This window comes from Brassica oleracea, chromosome C2 (assembly GCF_000695525.1).
Source record: "Brassica oleracea var. oleracea cultivar TO1000 chromosome C2, BOL, whole genome shotgun sequence".
NCBI lineage: Eukaryota > Viridiplantae > Streptophyta > Magnoliopsida > Brassicales > Brassicaceae > Brassica > Brassica oleracea.
The window spans coordinates 22,950,084-22,976,445 of record NC_027749.1 but is presented as its reverse complement, the minus strand read 5'-3'; the positions used below and the strand labels follow the sequence as shown (position 1 = coordinate 22,976,445).

The following is a 26,362-nucleotide window of genomic DNA, read 5'->3' as shown; positions in this document are numbered from 1 at the left end:
GGATCAGCTATTTTACTCGAAAATATTTAGATGAATCTAATTCCTTTTTTTTAATTCCATTTTTGTTTGCTTCTTGAATCTAATTCTATTGATGATATAATAATATTCCGTGTGTCTGAAAGCGTGAAATTTCTTTTAAAAATAAAATACGCAGCTTCTTTCGAATCACAAACGGTCCACACATCGAATTTTCCTTATCGTCTAGGTTAATGGTATTTGTTTACTTGTTAAACTCTATAAGCAACTATGGCATGGGAAAAAAAAGATTTGGCTCTGTTAATTAAAAATTATATATTGGCTGCTTTTAACAACATCTAATTGGCCACTCGAATTTGTTGGAAGAAGACCAGTGTAGTTTTAATTATGATTATTATTTAAATAAAAGATATTTTTGTGGTAAAATGGTAAGTATTATACCAAAATTTTAAATTTTTAACAGAAATTATAATGATTGCTAGTAGTAGAATGAGAAAATAAACACTGAAACTATACGACAATGAACCGAATCCGGTACAATAGCAGAACACAACCTACAAACCTGCTAAGCAACGAAACAAACTCGGACCAAAGGAACCGAATCTGATCGGAGCGAGAGTTGGGTAACATGAGCTATTGAGAAAAATGGTTCTTCAAACCTTAAAATAATGGCTCCTGCAACTTCTAATTAACAACCCAACCCAAATCTGATCCGAATAAAGAATCCAAGCAGAACCAACTCAAGCATTCAACAACAACAACCTCCAATGGCATGAGAGAGAATCACCAGTGATGATTTCGTCGTTCCGGAAAAAGTCATGGAGATTGTCATCTCTAGCCCCATCGGCTGTAATCATATACATCCATTTAACTGAAGGAAATGAAAAGAGATTGATATAGAAAGATGTAAATGAAAAGAGATTGAAGTAGAAAAATATTTTTAAACAGTATTTGTTTCGCAAAGAATATTATTTTGACATTTTTTACACATATTAAAAAATAATTAAAATCTATTTATTTTATTATTAATTAATTATATTCATGTACATTATTTGAGATAACTAAAATTATTTATTAAATAAATACATTTTGTAATTAAGTTCAAAATAAAAATCTAAATTGTATTGAAAATTTTAAAATAATTTTTTAGTGTAACAATAAAAAGAAGTCAAAATGATTTTTTTTTTGTAAAACAGAAGTATTACAACAAATTTTGTTACAAAAGTAATAGACAAAGGAAATTGTTTTGTAAAATATTTTTCATTAATGGGTATAGTTATAAATATACATTTATTTATAATTACATGATTAATATAATATATTTAAATATAAATATAAAATTATTTAAAATATGTAAATAATAAATTATACAATAAAAATATATTTTATATTTGAGTTTATGATTTAAAGTTTATGGTGTATGGTTAGAGTTAATGGCATATAGTAATTTAGTCTTTCTCGTGATATTCAATGATATTTTTTTAAAAAACTTGTTATACGCTATTTTGTGATAAAATATTTGTAGTACTATTGATCAGAATTATCCATTTATAAACTTTTTTACTAAGGTGTATGGTGAATGTCCAGAAATTCTGAACTGTATATATTGCCATTTTCCAACTTAGAAATTCGTATTAAATAAATTAAGAGTTTGGATACCCGGAGTAGCTATCCTTTATTTATTAATTGAGGAGTATTACAATATTTTTTTGTATCCACATGTCATCATTTCGATGATTTTTAGAATCTTTAAAAAATTAGTTGGTCCATCTAAACATATATTATATTTTTTAAACTAAATATAAAATTGATTAGTAGTTTACAAAGATATATTCTCTTTACTTTCCTTAAATAAAAGTTACAAAATTACATAATATGTTTAACATATATGATAATTAATGATTTTTAATAATAAAGATTCGATAACAATTTTCATATCATTCATTATTTTTGTTTAATTTTTATATTCTTAAAAGAAACTAAACAATCACATTAATCATATAATAAAAAAATATATTTTTTCTTAAATGTTATATTTTGAATTTTTTAAACGACTATAAATTACTAATATTATTAAAAGTCTCACATTAAAAAGTTTGTGATCAATGGTGTAACGTTTTTGTTATAACAAGATACAAATGATCATAAAATAATATGAATAATAAGTTTCATTTAATATATATTCAGATTATGTATAATATATATATAATATTATTAAAATTAATCTATATACCATATAAAAATACATAAATATGTTAATTTCAGAATTTTAATTGCAAATGTATTGAGACCTTAATATTTTAATTTTGAAATTTGTATGGAATTTTTATAAACAATTATAAATTACTAATATTATTAAAAATCTCACGCTGAAAGTTTTGTGAGTAATGGTTTAATTTTTTTGGTACAAAAATATACAAATGTTAATAAAATTATACGAGTAGTAAACCCCAACTAATAAATATCCATATTAAAATATACTATATATATATATGTCAATATCATTTAAATTTAATTTTATAACGTATAAAATAAATAAAATGATTTTGTTTTTATTTATTTACCAATAAAAATTATTGTAAATAAACAAAAGGGATTATTTTGATTTATGTGATTATTCCACTTTAATTATATACATAATAGTTACTCGCTTCTAAATTATTTAATATATTTGTTATTTCATAATACGTAATGAATACAAAATAAATAATAATATGCAAAAATAATTTGTATATATAAATTTTATTATGCGTCTTCATTCTGCGTTAGATGCGGATCTTCACCTTGTATGTTATTATACATGAAAATTTTGTGTATTGTGTCTCGGTTTGGTAATATATTATAGCTGTTTGAAAAAAAAGGTAATATATTATAGTTATAATATGAAAATGATTATTAATCAATTGAAACTTAGATTAATCAATTTGCGAAATGTCTTTCTCTTTCTTCTCTACCGAGAAAATAAACACTAGTTAAAGTGTAAAAAACAAAATATCGAAACATCTTTCAATAAGGTGGCATACAATTGTCATGGAGAACTTGAAGTTGAGAGTGGTGATGTTTTTTTTTTTTTTTTGATCAATAGAGCGGTGATGTTTAAAAATCAATCAATCGGCATTTAAAAACCAATTATGATTGTCTCTTTCGTAAATGAGCAACATTTAGAAAGAGTGAAAGACCCACCCATTAAGGACTTTCGTTGGGATCTTGTCAAGTTCTTAAGGACTTTCGTTCTTTGTGTTATTTTTTCTCACTACTGAACCGATATGGAGATCCAATCAAACGCATATAAAAGGCCCATGGTTGGGATCTTGTCAAGTTCTAATAAACCGTTTACTAGTTAAATTACAAGTGCAGAAATTTACAATAAAAAGGGCTGTGATGAAGGAAATTTTAGAAATATTATTTGTTTTACATTTTGATAGTTATATACCTAACAAAATTTCTCTTAATTTTATAGAGTTTGATTTAATATATTTTAACCAAAAAATATATATTAAAAATATTTTCAAGACTATAATTTTAAATATATAAAATATATTATTAAATTTAAATAAAAATAAAAATGTTTATTTATCTTAAATTTTACATATAATTAAATTAAAATTTAAAATTAAATATTATAACCAAATAATACATATAAAAATTAACAAAATTTTATTTTCAAATAAATTTAATATTTTAAACTTTTATTTATGCACGTGGTGCAGGAAAACAAATAGTTCAACGTAACACTGGAGTTTTGATTTTAGTTACTCGTACCTAGTTTAACAGGTTGTGCATATGAATATTAAAATTTGATAATATCAAATCTAATTATGTATATTTCTTATTAAAACAGAAACATTCACTTGAACCCAACTTTGTTTATAATATTTTAAATTAAATATAAACTTCTATTATAAAGTAATCATGGAAACAATATTATACTACTATATGTGTTTCCAAACAACATAATAATTAATCTTGTGTCCAAACAATATAAAACATTCTAACTGACTAAAACATTCAAATAGTTTATAAAAAATCAAAAATAAGTATAACTTAGTTTTTCAACTACAAAATAATTTCAAACAATATCAAATCAATTAAATTAATTGATTATTTTATTTATATTATCATAACTAAAATTTACATTCATTTAAATTTATATAAACTTTCATATTAAATTAAATACTATATATAAATAAAATGCAATTAATTGACATCAAATAAATGTTTTAAAAAATTAATCAAAATATATCATACAGTTAATCAAATAAATTACAAATATTTTTTTTATTAAAATCATAACAAAAAGAGTTGAAAGAACAAAATTTTTTAATTAAATAATATATTATAAAATTTCATATTAATAAATACAAAATAATATAATTATATGTATACATATAGATATTTAAATACACTAAAATAAAAATGTCAAAACATTTTGATTTTATAAATTATATTTTGTTAAAAATATTTGTGTGCTTTAAAAGCCTATTAAAATTTTTTGTATAATTGGAACAACAAATGATCCGCGTGGTCGTGCGGATCCGACATAAACAAAAAAAAACAAAAGAATTATATGAATGTTTATTTGTTGTTCCCGGGGAAAAGTTTTTAGATGATGGAGTTCAATTTAGAAATGAATAATTAACAAAACTCGATGGAAAAAAACTAACATAAATCATAGTAAAAGAAAAACCTCGAGCACTTCATACAAGCTTATCCTTTATTAATGTACTAGGGTAGACCCGCCCTACGGGCGGGATATACTTTACTTGTGATCTAGATTTTATTTTTGTATGATTTTGTGGTTTCTGTTTTAGGTTTGCATTTTCAAGAGATGTGTATAATAATGATTTTTCTCTTTAACAAAAAAATAAGTGATGAGGGATATTACATTATTTTACTTAACGTTTGATATTCGTTTATTTTTCTAACTTGTTTTTGTTTTTAATTTGTTTTCAAATACATTTTCTGACATTATACTATTTTAGTTATTATCTTTCTTTCTTGTTATATTTTTTACAATGAGCACACGTTGTTATATCATCTTCGCATATGTCTACCTAAACTTGTTTATTTTTTATTTTTATTGTTGCTGTTAGAGATTATAAGTTTGTATTAGCATGACATGATTTTCATGATTGAAATGGTATACATTTTTTTAAATGTTTGCTCAACTTTTTTTATATATAGTAAGTAGATTTGAGTTTTTATTGTTATGGTTAGGTTTAATACTCAAAACATTGATTATTTTATATCTCGTATATATTGAATGTACTTGTATTTTTTTATTTTTTTGCATCTTTTATTTTAAAATTAATAATTTAAATAATTGAACATGAATATAGAATTCACTACAATAGGAAATTATTTGTTAAAAACTGAATCAAAACATAATATTAATCATAAATATTTAAATAAATATATGACATGTTTAAGCTTTTAAAAGCTAAGCTAAGCTAAGCAGGCTCCTTGTGTGCACAAAAAAAAAGCAGGCTACTTGTTGTAACCGTATTAAGTATTGAAATTGAGAAACTTGAAACAAATCTTAGAACATCAAAAGTCATGGAAAACCCATCAGTTTCTACAGTTGTGAAGTCAGTTTCCAGCGTAGTTGTATTATGTGCGTATTCATGCTACAGTCATTAACATATCAAGACGAATTGATTTTCTTATAAAAGCTTGATCAAGAAGAAAAATGTAAAAGGGAAGAAAAAAGCCGAGAGCAGAGAGATGACTCTTTAACCTGCATAGCTGTTACTCTTTAACCTGCGCAAGACTGCTTCTTGTGCAGTGATATTCATCATTTCCGCCATTACTGAATTCATTTCATCTACCTACCAATGGCAGCAAACAATAAAAAGAAACCTGCATTTAGATAAGGTCCACAAAAACACCGAGTAACTAATAAACAATTCAGCCTTCAGCTTCTGGACATACGCATATAAAAACGAATAACAGCTAGTTTCCACTTTATATCCAATAATAACTATTATGATAATTGTATGCATCTCTAAACTCTCATGAAACCACCTCATCTGCAGTACGTTGCACAGAGAAACGATAAGGGGATAAGCTTCATAAGATCATTAGAAATTCCTGAGAAAAAGAAATTCACCTTGGATATCGGCGAGAATATGGAAGACGCCAGACCGCGACATCAACAGCTGAACTAACAATATGCTTGGGATAGAATATCAACCTAACAACACAAAAATCATAAAAAATCATTCATAAAATGGACTCTACTGATACAAAGTAAGCCAAAACAAACACTTACCACAGCTTTTTCAATAATTGGAAAACGAAGCATGCTGGTTTGCGAGGCTTCAGTTGCTCTTTACAAAGAATTTGAATGATCTCTGTCGAGAAGAGACCATTCTTCTAGGTAGTAGGTAAGCATGTCACACATACTGCCGGTTGTATCCTTCCTTTCATCCTGCAGAACGAAGGAGAAACACTTGAAAGACAATCATTTAAAAAAAAAGAAACAGAGCTTGATCTAAAGGTAATTACTAAAATCATTGGCGTGACGTGTTGGCACCTTTATATTTTCATTTTTTTCTGGCATTTTCTATTGATCAACAGTTGCATCAACTATCCATGTCTGAACTGTATAAGAGGCTTCAATGACGTCTTTTCTCGACCATTATCTTGCATGTAAAGCTAACTTCTTTCTCTGATAATACACAAACCAACAAAGTAAGCACATGAGGACAAATGAAACCAAGCGGTACGGCCAGACGCAAATGCTTACCTTATTATGTCTCAATTTGAGAAGGTTTGTTCCAAAATTAATAGCAACGCTTTCAAGAATACTGATGAAAGCTCCGATGACACAATCTCCCATGTTTAAAGAACAGATACATCGATCATGTAAAGCTGCTAACTTGGTGCAATCACAACCTCAGGCTCTCATGTGATCTTAAAGCCTTCAAAATCTGCAAGAGAAGAACCCATCTAAGCATATAACCCAAGAGGAGATACGTGATGGTAACTGCAAAAGATGCAAACAAAAACACAAGCTTGCAGCTTGGGTTATGTGATAAAAACAAAACTGTCCATAAAACATCATCGAGTGTTTCTTCAATCGTTAAATCTATTGAAACAGAGATCAAATATTGAAACAGAGATCAAACTGAAGATTATGAGATAATTGAAGAGGCAAAACAACCTGTGAGGAGACGCTTGAGAGTTTCAGATCTAGATTGATTCTAAACAACAGCGAGGAGGATAGATGAGTTCGACATTCCAACGAAAAAGAAGTTTCAAGCGTTATTAAGACTTGTGAGGATGATGTTTACCGGAAGAAACGACGCGTCTGACAGCTTGATCTAGAGATTCGTCATAACGATTTGTCTCACATATGTCGGTTTATCTACTCAGAGCTCGAAGAACAGGAAGAACCCTAAAAGTCAATGGTGGCAAAGACGGCGAACAGCGCAGGAGAGGGAGCTTCGTAGTGGGATGGTGATTAAAGACGATTTAAGACCATTAATTATCGAAGAACCGTTACAGATGCTTGATCGCATCTGCGCCGATCGAAGGAGAGCGTAGAGGCTGATTAGGGTTCCAGCAGAAGATTGTGGTCGTCGGCACATGAAGCCCAAACGCCAAGCCCGTATCAATAGAATCAGGCTTTAATGAAATGGTGCGTTTCTGACGTGTCGCAACAGGAGCCCGCGAATTGATGACGTGGCGTCCTTGTTGGCATCATCAGGAGGGATCCAAAGCTTACTTTATATATAAAGATTTGCTCTTGGAATATGTTGGATTACAAAGTTTGAAAAATCCTTACATCATTGAAATTCATCCAAGCCCAAAGTGAAACCTAATTATTATGTTAGTGTAAATATTATCTTCACTAGCTAAGAAGAGTTTGTTGCGAACACCACCTCAAAAGAACTATAGGATCTTTATGCATTTTATCGACCAAATCAAAAGTTCAAATTCCGCATGTAAAAGTGATAGGCTTAGTCAGATATTCATGACCCACATACTTTTGCCGGCCGAGTGAACATGTGCTGAAAAACCATCCTTAACCCTTAAAAATGCATTGTTCTCTCCAAGCTCCATCCACATAACATCATCTCATATCTTCCAATTGTTGGCTCGATTGAATAGCATACTTAATTCTCCTCTGAAGTTTTAAGTTGTTAACTTGTAAATCTCAGCCCACAAGTCACCTTCAATTTTCACTATATACAAAATATCTTGTGAGTTACATTTTGATTCTTATAAACCTTATCATTTATATTCTTCCTAATATACAACATTATTCACAAAAAAATAGGTGAAATCATAATCTTTTGAAATTTTCCAAAATAAGTAATTCGTGTTTGCGAAGATCAAGAAATTAAAAATCATTAGTGGGCATTCAAATAGGACATGATTTATTGATTCTTCATCTGTATAATGTGCATCATATTGAATTTTACATGGCCGTAAATTTTTATTGACAATTTACCATTCATCTATTGCTTGCGAAACAAAATATTTGAATTTCAAATAGTATTGTAGCTTCCAACTAAGTACCATAACTAGTTCAGTATCTAGTTTGATAACGCTGATGAGTTTAAGTTTGCTGTTCTCAAGTATTCTCTCAAGACACAATACGACATAAAGTTCTATAAGTCCTCAGCTGATAGGCTTGGAATTCGGTGCACACAACATGAAAAAGAAAAATGTGGTTGGAGAGTGTACATTTCTTTCGAAAAAGGCAGGAACAAGCTGATGGTGAAAGTATTTTTGAACACACATATTTGTGTTAGGTCTGGTTATACGAAGCTGCTTAAGTGTGGAACAATAGCACAATTATTTGAGGAGAGACTTCGAATCAATCCTAAAATTAGATCGAAGGAGATGGTTGATGAAATAAAGAGAGAGTATAATATGACTGTGACCGAAGAACAATGTAGAAGAGCAAAGGCAACACTTGCAGCCAGAAGAAAGGCGGGTCATGAAATCCACTTTGCAAGACTTTGGGATTACCATGAAGAGGTACGTAAATCTAATGTCGGATCAACAATGGATGCTGATACAATTCCTGGTCCGGTTCCTTGAAGCAAACAAAGATTTCACCGCTTGTATATGTGTTTTGAAGCCTTGAAAACGTCATGGAAAGGCTCATGTAGACCCATTATAGGATTGGATGCTGCATTTATGAAATGGGACATTAAAGGTCAAATGCTAGCTGCTGTTGGTAGGGATGGGGATAATATATAGGATTTTCCAATAACTTGGGCTGTGGTAGAAGTTGAGGATAATCCAAATTGGTTATGGTTTGTGCAACTACTGAAAAAAGACTTGGATCTTGACGATGGCGAGGCTATAACAATAATCTCAAACAAGCATCAGGTATGTTCATCATTTCTTTATGTATATATTAAGACTTCTCTGGTGTATTTAGCCTTGATTGTTCATTTGTACAGGGAATGTAAGACCCGATCCTGGAATCCTCATTCCAACCAGACCGCGGCTTACCTAACCATTTCTACTAGGTTTGATTCCTTTACTTCCAATTTCGAGTGTAATATGTTTCTAAGTAGTTATCATAGTTTTGAGGTTTATTCAATCACACTTAAAAATCAGAATCAAGTAAGGCAAATTGACATTTCATAAATAATAACTGAGATTCATACATCATTCAATCGTTCATACTAAACAAGATGTACACTAGTCTATCATAAGTTCACAGTTTGTGCAGTAGGCTATCAATACTTCACATCTACTAGGAATGACCCATTCACCACACATCTTCCTACGGCTAGAGTCCTCACAGTTACTTTCCTTTACCACGGTCCAAGCCCGTACCTTAGGCGTGCGGTCTCCTTGCGCCGCCTCTTTCTCCTTCTCTTTCTCCTTCTGTCTGGTATCCATCTCCACAAGCCTTGTCTCTCACGGTCTAGTCCTCGCCGGAACAGAACAATCACCACCACTCACGGTTTCTTCTTCCACCGCATGTCTCTCTCTCTCTTGCTTTCTCTCTCACGATTTCCTCAGAGCTTTCCTTAAGGAATATGATGCCCAAAATCAACCCCAGAGCCTTATATTTATAGAGAGAGGAACCGGTAACTGCCTTGGGCGATCGGTTGCAAGGGATTGGCCGAATGGGTGCCACTTGTCCTCTTGCACCCTTTCACCTATAAACTTCCCATAACTGGCCCCATAACCGCCCAACTGCTCCCTTGGCAGTTTCCCAAATGAAAACCAACTCCCAGGCCTTTTCCCAACGTCCTGGTCCGATCGTGGTTGCACACGGACCCATCGTCCCACACGGGCCGCCGACACGGTCTGGTAACCGCTCGGACCCGACCACACTGGTCCAGACCGGAACACTCCGCCAAGCTGAGATGAGCTGACCATCAGCTGCCCCAGCTGAGTGAGCTAGTCCATTAGCTCCCGTGAGTTGACCAAGTCTAGGTGAGCTTCTCCCGGACCTAGCTGATTGTGCTTGACCCGGACCTCGTCCAGCTTCCGGATCACTCGTCCAGCTCTCTTCAACTTGTCTCCATTGTATCCAGGTTAAGTCTCAGCTGCCTGACTTCCTTAACCATCAATTTGGACCATGATACGCTTGTCTCAAGGTCTTACGACCTGACTGGTGCGTCTCCTCGCACCATGGTCCGTCCGGACGATCCTATCTAGGATCGGGGACATGACAGGGAATATCACATGCAGTACACGAAGAGCTTCCTCAGGCCGAATACAGAATGTGTGCTAGACATGTTCTACAAAACTGGAAGAAGACAAATAAAGACATTGTCCTTGAGCGTCTATTCTGGAAAATAGCACGAAGCTACACACCATAATGTTTACGACCAACTTAGAGGCACTTAAGACCTACAATGAAGGAGCTTATCACTCTCTGCAGTCTACTGTACCGGTGACATGGTCCAGTGCATTCTTCAAGCTTGGATCATGCTGCAATGACAACCTAAACAACCTGTCAGAATCATTCAATAGAAGTGTTAGGGAGTCTAGAAGGAAACCTCTTCTTGATATGCTGACAGATGTTAGGAGAAAGACCATGGTGAGAAACACAAAGAGAACCATTTTGACCAACATGTGGAATAAACGGTTCACGCCAAGAGAAGATAAGGAGATTGAGCTTAACCGGCAAAGAGCTAAGGATTGCATTAGATATATGACCACTGGACAGGTGCATGAGATTGAGTATCACAATGATGCAGACACCAACAACATGGCTGAGAAAACATGCAGTTGTGGCAACTGGAAGTTGAAAGGTTTGCCTTGTATGCATGCTATGTGTGTCATCACAAACACAAGATTAGATCTTAATGATTATGTCTCTGATTTCTACTTGACTTCAAAATGGCGCCAGCTATATGCAGAAGGTATGAAGCCAGTTAAAGGGATGCAATCGTGGCCAAGATTAGGTCGGCTCCCTATTCTTCCACCACCCTCACGCTTCAACTGTGGGAGACCTAACGATCATTCTAGAAAGAAAGCTCATCATGAGTCTTCTTCTAATCCACACAAGCTTACCCGCCATGGTCGAGTTCATACTTTCTCAAACTGTAGGAAGGAAGGCTATAACAAGACTATGTGTCCTAATCCAGCCGCAGCTCCTCCACCAAAACGTCCTAGAGGTCGCCCACGGAAAGAACAGGTTTGAAATGGCTTTATTCACTGACATTTGGTGCTTATTTAATGTAGGGATGGTCTTCAAACTTGCAGCCAGGAGCTACTCAAGGATCATCACAAATTCCCCCTTCTCAATCATCACAAGGAGCATCACAAGAAGTGTTTGGGTTCTCTACATAACCAAGTGCAGATGTGGTCTTCATGTTTATGCTATGTTGAAGTTTTTTTCCTATTTAGTGTGTAAGGATGTTGTTTGGCTTGTCGTTTTGGATTTTCTCGGGTTTCTCCTTTGGTGATGTAGGATTTTAAGTCTCGGATATGTATGGATGGGTAACTCTTTTTGTAAACTCAAGCCCCAATCTAAAATCAAGTTTATGAAAAAAATTAAGTATTGAAAACTAGCAAGTGGCGATAATTTTATGCTCAATAAATATTACTCAAAAGCTTGTTTAAAACACATAAATTGTCTTACATTTTCATACATATTCTCTCACTACCAAACACATAAATTGTCTTACATTTTCATACATATTCTCTCACTACCAAACACATAAATTGTCTTACATTTTCATACATATTCTCTCACTACCAAACACATAAATTGTCTTACATTTTCATACATATTCTCTCACTACCAAACACATAAATTGTCTTACATTTTCATACATATTCTCTCACTACCAAACACATAAATTGTCTTACATTTTCATACATATTCTCTCACTACCAAACACATAAATTGTCTTACATTTTCATACATATTCTCTCACTACCAAACACATAAATTGTCTTACATTTTCATACATATTCTCCTTGTTTAAAACACATAAATTGTCTTACATTTTCATACATATTCTCTCACTACCAAACACATAAATTGTCTTACATTTTCATACATATTCTCTTATATTCTCTTACATTTTCTTCTTACCAAACACAAGTGAACTTTCACCTTGGTCAAACATCTTCTCACAGAAGACAACAATGGCCACAACACACAAGCCACCAAAAAGCACAATGGTCTTTCTTTTGAATATTTTCATCTCGTTTTTGCATCTTTGGATTTCTTCTTTCAAGTTCTCGATCTGAAGCTTGAGATAATTTATTAAAAACGTCCCTTCTATTTTCAGCTCATTCACTTCTTCATATGTTCCATCCTCAACCCACTTGAACAAGTGACCATCCTGAAATACACATCTCTATAATATTATTTGAGAAGTCAGTTTCCTATGTGTCACTCTCACGTTAAGTCTCACGATGGTTGATTACACTGACACCCTTAATGAATTAATTTACATTTTAAATACTATTATTTATTTATTTATTTAGTTTCCTTTTAAAAAATTTCCGAAAAATATACACATAATAAAAAAGGAGATTTTTTATAAAGTTAAGAAAAGGAATTGAACAACAAAAATATATTTATATATAATATGATTTCATAAAAAGAGAAAGTTGACAAAATAGTAATATTACATTTAAAAAATATTTTTAAATAACATAAAATATAATTTTGAAGTAATAAAATACTTTCCTTATATCTATATTTTCTTAGATGAAAATTATAAATTTCTATATAATGTGATTTCATTAAAAAACAATTTACACAGATAATCTTGATATTAGAAAAAAAAATATTATTTCTTTTAAAATATCATTTTAAACAATACAAAAAATTTCAAAGTAATCAAATATTTTTATATATCTATATATTTTCTTAGATGATTACATAAAATAATTGAGTAACATAAACTGATATATGTTTAATTGTCTAAAAATAGTTAATAATTAGTAATATTGAAATGTTTTATTTATTTTTCATATATTTAGTTGACTATAATATTTTTCAAGTACAACAAAAAAATATTGATAAATTGTATTTTACTTATATATTATTATTTTTAAATAAAATCACAATTTTTTACTGCTTATTTTTAAGAGATAATTAAAAAAAACTAAAAATAAAATTTTAAAATAAAAATGTTTGATCAAATAGTTACAAAATAATTTAATGAGGTACATATATTATATTTTATCATTATTAAAGTTATTTTTTCTTAATATTAAATTTGCTTTAAAATTTTATGTTTTTATGTTTGTGGAACTTAATAGAACCATAATCAAAATATCAAAGCAAATCTGAATTCAAATTTTTAAGATTATTTAAAATAAATTTTAGTTTCCATTCAATAAATCAAAGGCATAAATTGTTTAGAATTTGTTGAATAATTTAATTATTATAAATATTGATATCTGTTCATGAACTTTCAAAAATGTATCACCTACTTACGCATGTAAATTCATATTGATCATCACTTTATTTTCTAATAATTGTTTTTAAAAACATCAACATATAATTTGATAAATATTACGAAATACATGCACATTTGACTTAATTAGAATAAAAAAATAATTATACTTTATTTTGAATTTGAAAGAATATATATAACTCAGTATACTCACAACATTAGTGATTCGACTAATCCAACTTATATCTAAAATCATAGATTTAACTACGATAAGAATATATAATTTTATAAGAATAGTAATTTACTTTATAACTATAAATCATAGGACAACTCAAAGCATATCTAAATGAAAATAAAATATTAACCAACTGTTACAATTTAGTTCTTTTGTAAAATTTATATATATGCATGAGACTTCAGAATATTATCATTTCGTTATATTAATTTATGTAATTTGGAATCAGACACTTTACTTTATTTTAATATATAGAATAAAAAATATTACAGTTGAATTCATAGATGCAATCCAATTTACCCAAATGATAACTAAATCGACTGAAAAACAAAAATACCGATTAGATATAACATATATAAAATCATATGTATAATTAAAGTAATACAATATTATTAATATAAGTGATGCATATAAATTAATTTAAAATTAAAAGTAAGTAGCAATCAATTATTATAATATATTTACTTTAGAAATATTTATATCCGTGCATAAGCACGAAAAAATCACCTAGTATGCAGATAAAGATGAAGAAAGTTATCAATGGTTAACACATGAGAATAAGTAGTCTAGTAAATCTTACCGCTCGAGAAGAAGTACAACGGAAATAAGGACGTCCTAGATTAGTTATAGACTTTGATGTAAAGATCTTAACCGGACTTCCACAAACACATTTTTTTGGATATCATGTCTCTCCATACACGATCCCACAACTATATGAATCGCTCATGCATTCTGGACCTAACTCTTCCTAAAGACATAGCAACCAACATTAAAGTTCGTAATCTATCTTCTACATACACCTTTCAATCTCACCAGTCACTCGATTCTTCAAAACAGTAAAGAACATATGACTTACAGATTTCGATCCAGAAGAAATTTGAGTTGTTTCAAGGCAAAGTTTCTTGTTTTTCTCGAAGTTCTTCATCACGTCGCCGGATTTTCTCTCTTATCTCGCCGGAAATCGCCTCTATCGTCGCCGAAATCACCTTCTCTCGAAATTAGGGTTCCAAATTTGGGGATTTCGAGTTATGTAGTAAGTGAGGAAGATTAAAACTAATGACAAACGTTTAACACTTAACAGCTGACTTTTGAGTCATTAATTTACCGAGTCAACAAATAGTTCGGGCATAAAATCGTGTGAGCAATAGTTCGGTATTTAAATTGCTGATTTCAAAAAGTTCAGGAATTAAATGTCTATTTCCCCGCGAATCTTGTCTAATTACGTTAAATGGTGATTTAATAATTGGTCAATTTTGAAATTAATATGATATAGTCATTCACAAAATAAATTAATAAATAGTCAATAGTCTATGAGACTATGACCCAGTAGTCATTAATGCACGTTTCGAAGTTTAATGAAGACTATCAACTAGATTAAACACCATTCACATTTGTTTATCTATTAAAACAATCCAGTGAAAAATCCAATATTAAAGAAAAACAATAATGCTAATAGCAACTAAATGGAGTATAATAATATATGTATCAAATACTTATATTAATTGATTCCACAATCCCGTCAACAGTTCATATATATAGTAAAGTTAATTATGGGTTGAATTTGACCACTGGTATAATAAGTATAAGTGTATAAGCATAAGTGTATAACTATGTCACGCTGATAAAAAATGGCTAGATTACAAATTTCAATCCTGGAAAAAGTAATGTGTTTAAACCTTGCGTCAAAAATAATAAATAATGTATCAAAAAGAAATAACAATGCTTCAAAATATAAATATAAATATAAAAGAGCTCAGTTTATTTATTGCACTAGATTTTAACACACATATAGAAGTAGAACACAGTTCACAATTTTATTTTCATCTACTTGACAACAAGCAAGCCACACAATGTTCAGAAAAAAAAACAAGCAAGCAAGCCACACAGTAAAATAAAATCCAGCTAAATAAAGACAGTAAACCTATGATACATAGATCTCCCCACTACCCCCCAGACAAGGTTCGAAGTAGGTGCAAAGTGCAACCTCATTTTGGAGTTGGTACATGTTTTTTTTGTTCTTAGAACAAATCTTGATCGTTGTTATCATTATCTATACCTTCAAAAGAAACCTCAATCAGATCTTCTTGATTGCCATCACACTGACATATACCTTGTTCATCAAATAACCATTGCTCGATCAAAGACAAGGAGCCATGATCATCAGTAGTAGCATCGGTAGTTGCTTCAATGTCACCGTTAGGTTCGCTTCCATCTTTGAACATACTTGTCTCCGTCATCAAATTCAACTTACCATCAACTGATCCAGATTCTGAGTGCGATGAGAACAAAGACTGATGATCAAGAACTCCTACTTCACCGGTGCTTAAGCCCCGGTTCATGGAGTGTGATGAAGTGTTAGGGATTGAAGAAGATGAGCTTGTCCAGTTCTGTAGTAACTTAAATATGTTATCCGTGCTTGAGGCATAAGTAGAGGTGGCAGAATGATGAGTTTCTGATGAGTCGGGATCTGGAGGGATCGATGAAGATGGTTGGTCAAGTGATAAGGCTTGGAGTAAGGCTTGTTTGGCCATGTTTATGTCTGTTTGAAGCTTTTTCTCCCATTGACCTTTGTTGACGACTCTTTTGTTGTTGTTGTTATTACAGCTATTGTTGTGAATATTACAAGAGGGAATCTCTGTCATATCGGTGTTATCTTCGTTGGTGATACCATTTTGAACCTTCAACTCGAGTTTCTTTTTAAGATGAATGTTCCAATAGTTCTTGATATCATTGTCGGTTCTCTGTGGTAGATATGATGCTATGGCTGCCCATCTGAAATTAAAAGACGATAGCCAATTAAATTCAAGAAAAAACTAGAAACAAAACACTAATCGATAGATCAAACAAACAAAGATATTGGAGAGGAAATAAATATATTATTAAGTTTATGAGCTTTTACTTTGAAATCAGCTTATGATATAGCTCATATAATTATATATTATTGCAAATCTCATTTCATCCCTTATACACTAAAGCACAAGTCACTCAATCAATAAAATTGTGACACATGAAAATTATTTTTCACAAATTAAATAGAAGAAAAAAAAACAGTTTCTTTTTTCTAAAACTTATATCTATATAAAATTAAAAAATCCCTAAAATTTCTCACACAACACCACGATTTCACGATTTGGAAACCGTTAATCTTTTTCCCTATAAAATATTTAACTCATGATGCCATAAACTTTAAATCATTTCTATTTGCTTTCAAAATTATAAATTCTCAAATTCTTTGAAACGATTCCTGGCTCTTTCTAAAGTGTGATGAAAACTTCTAATGGTCGTGTATCTACAGTGTCGAATCAACAACTGTAGATCCATATAAACATAGTATATGGACAAAAGGTGGCACAACAAAAATATTCAAAAAAAAAATTCAACGAATTGAGAAAACAGAAATTTTCTGTGGACGGATAAACGGAACTTCATTTCAAAGTTGGCAGATGAACATAAATTCCAGGTTAGTAAGATTGAAAACTCCCGAATTCTTCATGTTCGAATCAAATTTGTTTTATGTTGAATTTCATTTTCCATAAACCTCTTCCTCTTCTAATCTACATATAGTTTTTTAGATATTGGCAGATACTACATGAAAATGGAAACATAAACAAAACAAGTCAATAAGATTTTCAAAATAGACTAAATCAGTTCTCAGTTTTGCTGTAATATATATATGTTCATTTATCGTGGTGGTGATAATTCAGGGAGAGAGTAAGAGCGAGTCTTTTTTATAACGCACTTGCAAAGTCTTAAAGAAACTTTGGAAGCAACACTAGAAGAAAAAAATGCGGTGATAACTACAAGGTAACAAATAAGGCTTACAAAATTCGGGTGATAGGATAGACGAGAAAGACTCATGTTTACTCTTTAGATCAAGACCTAACCTGATCAGGTTGGTCTTCCTTATATTTATTTTATTTATTTATAATCTTACAAAAATGTGGTTACATTATTTTATGTTTACCTTCTGATCAACAGATCAACATTGATACACTTTTGTTTTATTTTTCTTATAGTGTTACCAAAATCTAGATTTTCCTTAAAACAAAAAAAAACGTTGGAGCAAGTATGGTATTGAAGATGAAAAAATGTAAAAGCAAAACTGAAAGAAAACAAAAAAAGTTATAGAAGTAGACGGAAAAACTACAAAGATAATAGAGAGGTCAATTATCCACAAAACTAAGGTTGGTATTTTAATCTTGCTGGTGCAAGCCATTCTTTCAGTTTGTTCTCCGTAGTGATTTTTATTTTGGAAAATCAAATATTTTAGCTCTATATATATATTGGACAGTTTAAGATGTAACAACAAATTTTAATTTTCTGTTTATGATTCACAATAACATTTGTTCATTGTAAATTTTTATTTTATTTTAGTTTTAAAGAACACTAAATTTTACCAAAAAAATAAACAATAAAGAACACTATAATTTTATTTTTTAAAAAGAATTTAGTTGCAAGCACAAATTGATCCGTGCTTAGCACGGGGTGATAATACTAGTTTAGATATAAATTTCTTAACATCTATAAAAATTAGTTTACAACTTATATATAAAGATCAATAACCATTTACTTTTAAGTTTCATGAGATGATAACTGACTAAAAGTGACTGGATTATTAATATATAAAATACACAATTTCTATAAATGGAGGATAACTAAGGTAGTATTTTTAAATACCTATTTCCCAAAAGAGCTTGGAGGCGGATGATCGTTTTCTCCTCAGGCTGAGTAAAATTTCCTCGTTTAATTCCAGGACGAAGGTAATTAGTCCATCTAAGTCTACAACTCTTGCTACACCTTAGCAAACCTGAAACCATATATACATGTATATATCAAGACCGGTGTTTAAAGAGAAGAAAAAAATATGGGATATGCATAAGAAAAAGAGAAGAATATCAAGACCGGTGTTTAAAGGAACAGATCTCCAGTTTCCAGGGCCATGTTGTTGGATATAAGAGACCAAGATTATATCTTCTTCAGGAGTCCATGGTCCTTTCTTCACCTCCATCTTCCCGCAACAAGGTGGTCTACCCATATTCACAGGCACACGCTCTTGATCGTGTCTCTCCTGTGTTTCTCTTCTTCTTTCTCTCTCTATTATATAATAGGTAGGTATAGTGTGAATGTGTGCGTAAGATATATAGTAATTAGAAAAACTCCATGATTAAATTTTTGCAAAAAGGGTCTTCTTGAAATGTCGATTTCGTACGTCATGAAATAGTTTTCCTATTTTTTTGTTGAAACTTTTATTTAGCTCCTGTTGTCGTCTCATTACAAGGTAGGTTTTAGAGATGTCAAACAAGTTTACCCATCCCGTTCCGTCCCGTACCGCAGCGGATTAGTCGTCGAGCGGGTCACAGCGGGCCTGTCCCGCAAGGGCTGCGGTCTTCAAAATGCCGGCCCAAACCCGTACCGCATAATATATAGGCCTTCGCGGGCCGTCCCACGGGATGCCTCCTTATCAAACCGCCTGCTACAACTTATTTCATGAATGTTCAAGTAGAAGAGCTGTGTAAGAGAGTTGAAGAGAGCTCATTAAGCTTCATTGAAGCCTTATCAAAATCAATGCCACAAAGCTCTGTTTGTGCTTGCATTTTTGAGTTAAAAACCTTGTTTTGTTATCAGCATTAGCTTTTGTTAAGTTTGAATCTGATTGAGTTGTTGTCTTTGTAATAATTTGGCTCAAGTTTTGTATGTCTTCATCAAATCATCTCTCTTTTTAATTATTTGGATTGCAAAAAAAATCGTAAATCACTTTGCCAAGCTATACAAGTGACATGATATACAACTAACTTGTCTCCTAAATAACACCATTGTACTCAAATTTAATTTAAGAAAAACACTACTTCACAATACTGAAAATAAAACCAATCAATTTAAACAAAAAATATCACATTGTAATAAAACAATTCATAATTGTGTATAATAAAAAGAGAAAACAAATCAAAACACCACCAGAACTCGAATCGTCATCGCCGGAGCTCGAATCATCATCACCGGAACTCCTTATGTTTTATGGGGGAAAAGTCACAAGAATCGCTTTCTTCTCACTCTCTTTCTCGTCTTTTTCAGGTAAAATAAGAAATGAAGAAAAAAATGCGGGTCCATGTAATCCCGCATAACCCGTTTCGACCCATCCCGCAAAAGACCCAATCCCGCAAAGACCCGTCCCGCGAGGCCCGCAAATTTGCGGGCCTAAAAAACCTCGTCCCAATACCGTTCCGCGACAGTCCTTTACGGACCAGGTCCGCGGTCCAGATCCATGATTGCCATCTCTAGTAGGTTTCAATAAAGAGTTTGAATGTTGAAGGAAAGGACAAGCGTCTTGGTTACATGGGTCGTTCGTTGGATTGAAATAAAGACACGCATTTAAACCGATTCGATCGCTAGCGCATGAATTACAGTTATACTCTATATATAAATGTATACATTTTGAGTTTATTTTTTTTTCTTTATCATATGTATGAAAGGATTTTAATTAAGTTGAATAACCAAAAAAGATTAAATTAGAAAATGACAAAAATAAATATATTGATTATAATACTTGTGAAATATATGTAATATTATTCCTGAATCTCACCCCTAAGAATGAAGAGATACGTGTGATATTTTATTGCCCTTAGTTTTACTAGGATGCGGACCTCCGCCAAATTGCGGAGGAAAGTTACTATTAAGTTTTCAATATTAATTTTCAATGATTACATATTAAATGTTTAAAAAATATATATATAAGATTTTAAAAAATATATATAACTGATATTGTTAAAATAAAAACATTAAAGATGAAAATAAGATTATTTGAACTTTATTATAAATAAAAGACATAAAAACACTTATGCCAAAGTGATGCAATCCTTCAGAATTATTAGGTTAACTAATCAAAATTAAAATTTCAATATTATTTTTAAAATTATTATATATTAAATGTTGAAAACAAAAAGGTTTATATATTTGTTAACTTATTCAATTTTCTATCATGAAATGGTTGAGTGAAAATGTACAATGGTTATTTTTTTTATAAGATACAACTCTTTAATGAATTAACATGTTTTCTTCTTAATTGATCAAATATTTAAACGGTTCTTATTATGAAATGGTTCGAAGGTAAAACTTCTGAAATATACAACTTTCCAATTATGAAAAATATTCAGTAAAAAAGTTCATATTAAGTTTCAGAAAATAAAAAATTCTTTAAGGAACGAACAAGGTTTTTGTTTAATTGAAGCTATGTTTTCATACTCAGGTTCCTAAATGAAATTATAGCCGATAGATTAAAGATTATGAGCAAACTCAACCGTTAGATTGATTTTTTCTATAAACAATTGATGACATCTGCGGAAAAAAAAAACCTCGGAAATAAATCAAGAAGTCATTGAGGAGCAATTTTATGAACGTTATATGGGTTTCTGCTTTAAATACGTTTGTGAAAAAATAAAGGAGAAATAAAAAACAATTTGTTATAGGTTTCTATTTTAAAAACGTTCAATATATAAGATTCTGAAAGATACAAATTTCTGTTTTAAAAAGGTTTAGTATATAAGTTTTTGAAGAGGTAGGTACTTTGCTACTCCATAAGGTATGTGTTTCTTTATAAGAAAATTTTACAAGTAGATTAATATTTCATAAATCATAACACTGAAAATCACACCTCTTTTTTTTTTTAATTTAACAAATAAAAACAATTATGAAGGGTATGTTAGTTATTCTTAAAAAAAATACCTTTGTTAATCTAAATGGGATGTATTGTTTGGAAAAAGAGAATATTCAAAGAACAGTTGCCAGTTTGTATTGTTTGGGTGATGTAACCATTCTTAGGAAGAATGTATTATATCCCTTAGTTTATATATAAAAAAAATTGACAGTTGGTGATACTGCTATATTGACATGTATATATTTTTTAAAAGGTGCCATTGTAGGGAACGGGTTGGTTCAGGATGACAAAAGACCTTCTTGGCGTTAATAAATGATGGTGTCACTTATTGTATAAATTAAATCAATCCTCACCATTGGATTGTATAAATTAAATCAATCCTGACCATTAGATATAAAAGTTGTATAATGGGAAAACAAAACTAACTTCAGTTTTATGAAAATATACAACTCTTATAGTGAGAAGATAACTCTTAAAACTAATAAATGCATTTATTTAGATATTATAGCTACTTTTTAAAAAGTTCCAATAGTTGTATGTTGAAAAAATATAGGAATACACTTGTTGAAATATGTTAACTACTTTTAAAAAGTTTTTTCAATAGTTGCATGTCGGGAAAACAAAATTAATATATTTTTTTTTAATGAAAAGACACAAATCTTATAGAAAAGACACAACTCTTAAAATTAGTAATTGTATAAGTATACTTATTTAGATATTATAACTACTTTAAAAAAAGTTTCTAATTGTTGTATGTTGGAAAAACAAAACTAATCATTTTTTGTTTTGAAAATACACAACTCATTAATAAGAATCCTAATTAATGTCCAAGAATGCAACTTTTCACTTTAACATTGTGTCTTTTCGTTTTAAGAGTTGTATTGTTTTTTTAAGTTGTCAAAATGTAGAAATATGTATCTTTTCATCTAAATAATACGTTTTTTCATCATAAAAGTTACATTAATTTATTTTTATTTGTCAAAATGTCTAAAACGTAACTTTCACTCTAACACTGTATATTTTCATCTTAAGAGTTGCATTGGTTTAAAATAAACTGTCAAAATGTATAAGTATGTAGTTTTTCACTTAATAACTTTTTATCCTAAATTTGCATAAGTTTTTAATGAGTTATCTTTAGATTAATTTTTATATATATTTAGAAATATTAAAATTGATTACAAATATGATGTGATTAGATTTTTTGGTTAATTTAGTTATTTTATAATATTATATATTTATAAACCATTGCACATATTTATATAGCTACATATACATCTGGATCCAAAACGACACATATAGTTCCCATTAAATGCATGTTGGATTATTTTTTCGAATAAATATCAAATCACTTAAACATTTTAAGTATATATATCTACAACAAATGTGCATTAAGTTTTTGAGATCTTAAAATGAAAGACGACAGTTTTTTTAATGCCACAAAGCATACATTCAGATCATGAGTTAGCAGTAGCACTCTCTTTCGCGAACCAATGCAACGCTTCAATTGCCATCTTCATCAATTATGTATGTAACTTACTTTCCAAATAATTATAAACCAAAATATTTTTAGGACTATTAGATAATAAAAACAGACTTGCAATCTTATTTTATTTGAGACTTGCATATTAAAAAAAGATTAATTTTAGGACTTCTTATTTTACTTGATCCTAACGTTCTGGCGGCAACAACAGCAAGGTCGCTTGCGATAGTTATTATCATACTTTATATTTTGGTTTGAAACTTAAGTCATTTCGTTTGTCTAGTATGTAATCCTAATTGATAGTATTATTATAATATCTTTAGATGACTTCTGTCAAACTCAAATTGTTTGTTTATGTTTTATGCTAATATAAATTTTGCCATGTGTAAACTCGTGAAACACTAACGATGGTTAGGTAAAACTTACGGCTCTGCATATATTTCGACTTCGACGGAAGGAGAAGACGAAAGACTATTTATGTGTGCATTTTCATAATTTAAATTCTGTTTCATATTTGTACACTTTGTGCAACCGTTATACAATTTATAGTTAAGCATCAATAGTTAAGTTTACAAGAATATACCAAATGACATACCTTAACAGAAACTAAAAAATAAAAAAATGAGATAGAAGATGAATACTAAAATATAGGAGATGAATACTAAAGGAACCAAGTATATTTTGTAAAACTATTTCTACTGTAAAAAGTTCAATACATAGATTGTGAAAAGGTACATCGAGGGCTACTCTAGAAGGTATGTGTTGTTTGAGATGGAAACTCTTCGGAGAGAGTTGCGATAAGATATAAGACATTTATACCAAAATAATTTTAGGACCATTAGATAATAAAACAGACAATTATGATGGATTGTAACTCTTCAATGTTTTTAAAAGTATTTAAAATTATGAAAAGGTATGTTTGTTAAGAGATGCATTGTTTAAATAGAAAACTAAAAAAAATATTTGTGAAAGGATGTGTTGCTTAAATAGATAATTGTTTAAGGAGGAGTTGTCAAATTTTCTTTTTTTTTATGACATCAGCAAAAGTATTTTATGTTCATTAGATCATTAAAAAAGGAAAATGTTGACCATTAGATTGAATTTTTTTCCTATAAAAAAGATGATATCAGCGAGTAGAGAAAATGAGTTTGCTATTATATATACAGTGAAACCTCTATAAATTAATAATGTTGGGACTACACCAAAACTATAATTTTTTTATTAATTTATAAAGATATTAATTTATCGATATACTAATTGAACCAAAAACTCAATTTAGGACTATAAAATTATATTGTTTTATAAAGATTTTTAGTGTATATTAATTTATAGAGTATTAATTTAAAGAGGTTATACTGCAGATTGTTTTACCCTTGTCAAAAACGATGATTCAGAATTCTAGAAAAGTACTTATCTAGGAATGGATTGAGAAAACCAAACAAACTCATGCTTGCGTATATTAGGCCACTAGAAGTCTTAAAACCCTGCAACCCACTAGAAGCTCTTTTTTTTTAGCAAACTGAAAGCTCTTCAACACTTAATCAGTTTCCCATATTATTTGAATAAGACCAAACCAACAGATTTTCTCTTGTTAGTCACATTATTATAGATCTCTTATATTTTGCATGTTGGCACGAATACTATCGTTTTCTTAAGCTTATATATATATCTGACTAATGATATTATATCCCTATCACGCGTTAATAGATATGGTAAATGAATTATCATCAAGCGATACTGTAAAGCTTAGCCACTACCAGCAGTGACAAAGAAACGTTAGATCACATATTTGTCAGTTTAAATCTCTTAAAATTATAAGTAAGGACACGGGCTATCTCTTTTCGTACGGTCATTATTATCCACAATTTTAAAATAAACTAGATTTTTACATGCGTTTTCAAAACGCGTAATAATTTTTCGTTAAAAACTTTATTTAATCGCATTTTCTCTTCATTTTAAAATAGACGTAGACATAAAATCCGTAACGTAAATTCCGAACTAAATCCAAACAAAAACTCGATCCGTACCTTGTCTAAAATATAAGAAATACCAAAATGGTTTTTGTAGGGTGGTACAAAACATATTTAAACTCGAAGTATTATTACACATACCCCTACATGTAACCCAAAAAATGAAAGTCCCAATTAATCACAAATATAAATATTTGATATACAAAAATGTACTTGAAATATTTAATTGTATATTTATTTTCAATGATATCTAAAACTAAGTATAAATTTTAAATTAGTAACTTAAATATCCAAATCTATATAAATAAGTATTTATTTCTTTTTAAGAAAAAACAAATATTTATTTCTTTTTAACAAAAAACAAATATTTATTTCTTACGTTTTAATTTTAAATTTTGTATATAACTTCAGATATATCTAAACCAAACCAATATAAACCGAATCCGAAAGATATCAAGTTACTTTATGGGGTTTAGGACGTGATACAAATTAGAACTAAACCGATGTGTTATATCTGAATCCGATCCGTATTTACAAATTTTTCAGAATGAGTATATATATATATATATATATTATTAACTATATGTTATTTAACCCGTTTTTAAAGCGCAAGATTATTTTTTATTATTATATACATTAACTATATGTGATTCAATCCTTCACATACTTGGTAAATATATTGAATTGTTTTTAACATTCTAATTTAAATATGTATATTAAAATATGAAATTATTTATTAGTTTATATATCTTACTTTAATATTTTGTTTTAATAAATTGAAGTATTTTTTAAAATTCATGAATATATGTTATTGTTTAAATTTATAATGTATAAAATAGTTAATATATGGATTTTAGTTACTTTATATTTTAATTGGTGTAGTAATTTAATTATGAATATAAATATTATAGGAATGTTATTTCTTATTCTATATAAAAATAATAATTACTATTCATTTATAATCTTATTTAATATTAATTATGAATTTTATTATTTAAAAGTAAATATAAAAAGAAATGTATATTTACATTTTAAATAAGAAAAACGTATTAAAAGATATCATTAAAATGCAATCTTACAAAAAGATACTTAATAATATCTTTTTGGATATCTTATTTTGAAAATATTAAAATAATAGGTAAGATATGATATATATTTAATAATAACTAAGTTAGCTGTACGAGAAAAAAATAGGAAGTAAAA

General features: G+C 29.8%; 2 protein-coding genes and 1 long non-coding RNA gene across 3 annotated transcripts; 1 reads left to right on the top strand and 2 right to left on the bottom strand.

The window, feature by feature from the left end:
- Positions 1 to 6,517: 6,517 nt before the first annotated feature.
- Positions 6,518 to 7,511, bottom strand: LOC106326324. The gene is made up of 3 exons (XR_001267198.1): positions 7,272 to 7,511; positions 6,725 to 7,181; positions 6,518 to 6,646 (listed from the first exon to the last, which is right to left on the bottom strand). It is a non-coding gene; the product is annotated as an uncharacterized LOC106326324 (long non-coding RNA).
- A 3,266-nt stretch (positions 7,512 to 10,777) lies between these two features.
- Positions 10,778 to 11,754, top strand: LOC106323742. Its single transcript, XM_013761820.1, has 2 exons — positions 10,778 to 11,599; positions 11,647 to 11,754. Exons 1-2 carry the CDS (start codon positions 10,778 to 10,780, stop codon positions 11,752 to 11,754), a joined length of 930 nt encoding a protein of 309 aa, XP_013617274.1.
- Positions 11,755 to 15,849: 4,095 nt separating this feature from the next.
- LOC106322629 (myb-related protein 306-like) lies at positions 15,850 to 19,186 on the bottom strand. Its single transcript, XM_013760708.1, has 3 exons — positions 18,961 to 19,186; positions 18,736 to 18,865; positions 15,850 to 16,830 (listed from the first exon to the last, which is right to left on the bottom strand). The coding sequence occupies exons 1-3, from the start codon at positions 19,091 to 19,093 to the stop codon at positions 16,077 to 16,079; spliced, it is 1,017 nt and encodes a 338-aa protein (XP_013616162.1). The 5' UTR covers positions 19,094 to 19,186; the 3' UTR covers positions 15,850 to 16,076.
- Between the last annotated feature and the right edge of the window lie 7,176 nt (positions 19,187 to 26,362).